The sequence below is a fragment of the Montipora foliosa genome, chromosome 3 (assembly GCF_036669935.1).
Source record: "Montipora foliosa isolate CH-2021 chromosome 3, ASM3666993v2, whole genome shotgun sequence".
In the NCBI taxonomy this organism is placed as follows: domain Eukaryota; kingdom Metazoa; phylum Cnidaria; class Anthozoa; order Scleractinia; family Acroporidae; genus Montipora; species Montipora foliosa.
In genome coordinates, this window is record NC_090871.1 from 19993207 (window position 1) to 19995706 (window position 2500).

General features: G+C 38.9%; 1 protein-coding gene across 1 annotated transcript; it reads left to right on the plus strand.

Moving 5' to 3' along the window:
- The first annotated feature begins 1379 nt into the window (after positions 1–1379).
- On the plus strand, positions 1380–2072 carry LOC137995369 (uncharacterized). Its single transcript, XM_068840930.1, has one exon. The coding sequence runs from the start codon at positions 1380–1382 to the stop codon at positions 2070–2072; it is 693 nt and encodes a 230-aa protein (XP_068697031.1).
- Positions 2073–2500: the final 428 nt, after the last annotated feature.

The following is a 2500-nucleotide window of genomic DNA, read 5'->3' on the forward strand; positions in this document are numbered from 1 at the left end:
GAGAAGTGAGAGATTTACAAACACTAGCCACAGAGCTATCTACAGAATGTGTTCCTGGCGTTTACAAACCACTTAAATCATATCTCCTGAAACTTGCTGATCTGTATATGGATCTTCATAAACAAATCCCCAAGGTTCATTGGTTTCATGGTGTAGAGGGACTATTCTGGGTTGCTATAGGGGCAGATGGTGCACCATTTGGTAAAGATGATTGCGCCACTGGTAAGCTTGTTTAGTTAGTTTAGAATAACATGAATGGCCAGTTTATGTAAAATCGCTGCACGAAACTTTTGAATTATCAGTATATCTTTTAGAGCTTAGTTGTACCTCAGGATACTGTGAACAATCTTTCACATGCATTTCATTGTGTAAGTAAGGGCCCATATGAACAATGTTAATATTCTTATATTTAGTACTTCTTTATATCACTTGGGGGCATAACATAGCTGTGGTAGTGACCACTTCTGCTGTACTGATCGTGATCTGTTATGTTCTTATAATCATCCTTGCAGCCTACTTAGTCAGTATCCTAAACCTGTTAAGTCGCATCTAGAGTTGCAATGAAAATCACCTCCTGCTGGGAGCCAACTGTGAGGAGGACCACCCTTTGACGAAAGCCTACACACAACAACTTACAAAAGAAATGGAAGAAGTGGAAAACAAATGGTTGACCACTGAGAAGGGGTATCAAGTAAGATTTGCCATGAAATTAATTCCTTCAGACATGAAGTGGGCCTCCTCTTTCTCAGGAGAGTTGAACAATGCTGCAACATATTTTTCCCCATTTGCAAATGTCTCACAAAGCAACAAGCACACAATGTTTGGCTCTATAGGAGGTTCGGATGCAACCTGGCAGCCATGGAGTTATGAAAAGAGATTAGAAGTGGCAAAAAAGGTTCAAAAATTTAAAAAGCGCCTAAAAGATCCTGACAAGAAGCAGAGGAGTGAAGTTACAAAAATTCATAGGACAAAACAAATCCAGGTAGAGTATGTTTTTATGCTGTTCAATAGACCAATTTCGATATATTAAAATTCAGTCCGAAACAAAAGGCATCATCTCGAGGCTCTGGAGAATAAATATAAGGATTTGTGTGAGTTTATTCCCCAGAGCCTCGAGATGATGCCTTTTGTTTAGGACTGAATTTTAATATATCGAAATTGGTCTATTAATTTTGCTCTTATTTAAAATTTTTAGAAGTAGTTTGATTTTTATTTTATTTTTTTGGTCTACTCTAAATCTTACATTTACTTTACATTACCTTTCCAGGCAGGAGTTTATACCACCCCTTGGAAAATTTGTTAACTTGATAAAGCCTGATCCATTGCACAGCATTAACAATGGTTGGCGACAGTGGTTTACCAATTGCTTGACTGTCGCCATGCAGTACACAAATTCTAATCAATTGAAGGCTGCAGTAGTTTTATCAGATTTGCCAACTTCCTGCCCTATAGTTACGTTCCTTAATTGTGTAAAAGAACGCATGAAGTGTGGACGTCTGTACAAAAAATTTTGCCGTTGGTTTTCTGAGAAGCGAAAGAAAGGGCTTCAATACAGTTATCGCTTTACAGGTTTGGAGTCCAAGAGATTTTGTTGGAACTTTGGTCTCCTAATTGAAGTCCTCTTAGGCATTGCCAACATTTCAAGTTCAATCAAAGTAAAATTGCATGCTCTAGCATTTTCAGCTTTACAACTACGAGACAGTGGGTCACTGTTTTCAAGGGTGGAAATTAGTAGAGAACAGTTGGTGGAGCTTGAAAGCAAGTGCCAACTGTATTTCAATACTCACGCCCTTTTTCTTGATGGCATCAACCCCACAACATGGACAATTGGATATGCAATCCCCTACAGCACCCAACAACTATTTAAGGAGAGTGGGTTTGGACTTGGATTAAATTCCATGCAGGGCAGAGAAGCCAAACATATTAAACTTGCGGCTTATGTACAAAACACTTGTAACGTTAACAAAAACCAGAGGTGGTGGATGGTTTTTAGGCATGAATATATCCCTACAGCATTACCTACCGCGCAGAAAAGAAGAAAGCTTGTGACTCCTACATTCCCAAGAGGGTAGCAGAGAAAAATGTCTCGCACTGCTACTGTGGACTGCTTAAGTCAAATACTGGCGATGATAAATGTCCACTCTGCATTAGCAGCACAATGAAGCTGGTGAAGGAGGCTGCTACAAACGGAAAGATTTCACCTGCTTTATGGACAGTGTTAGACAGTGTCTAAAAGTGAGTTTAAACTTTGATTAAATTCTATGCAGGTCAGAGAAGCCAAACACATTAAGCTTGTGGCTTATGTGCATGTTTAGTTTGAAAACCAAAGGAAGGGCCAGTGCGTATGATCATAACAGACTGGAGTGGCCATAGATTGTAAAAGGAAAAATTGCTTAACAGCTTAAATTCAAAACTGTTGCTCCTAATATATAACAAATTTTATTTGTTTGGTTTGAAAAACAAGGAAAGGGCCGGTGCATTTTACCAGCTTGCTGTGATA

Bases quoted from the DNA above. Each gene is read 5' to 3' on its own strand.
- LOC137995369 (XM_068840930.1), top strand. From the start codon at position 1,380: ATGCAGTACACAAATTCTAATCAATTGAAGGCTGCAGTAGTTTTATCA.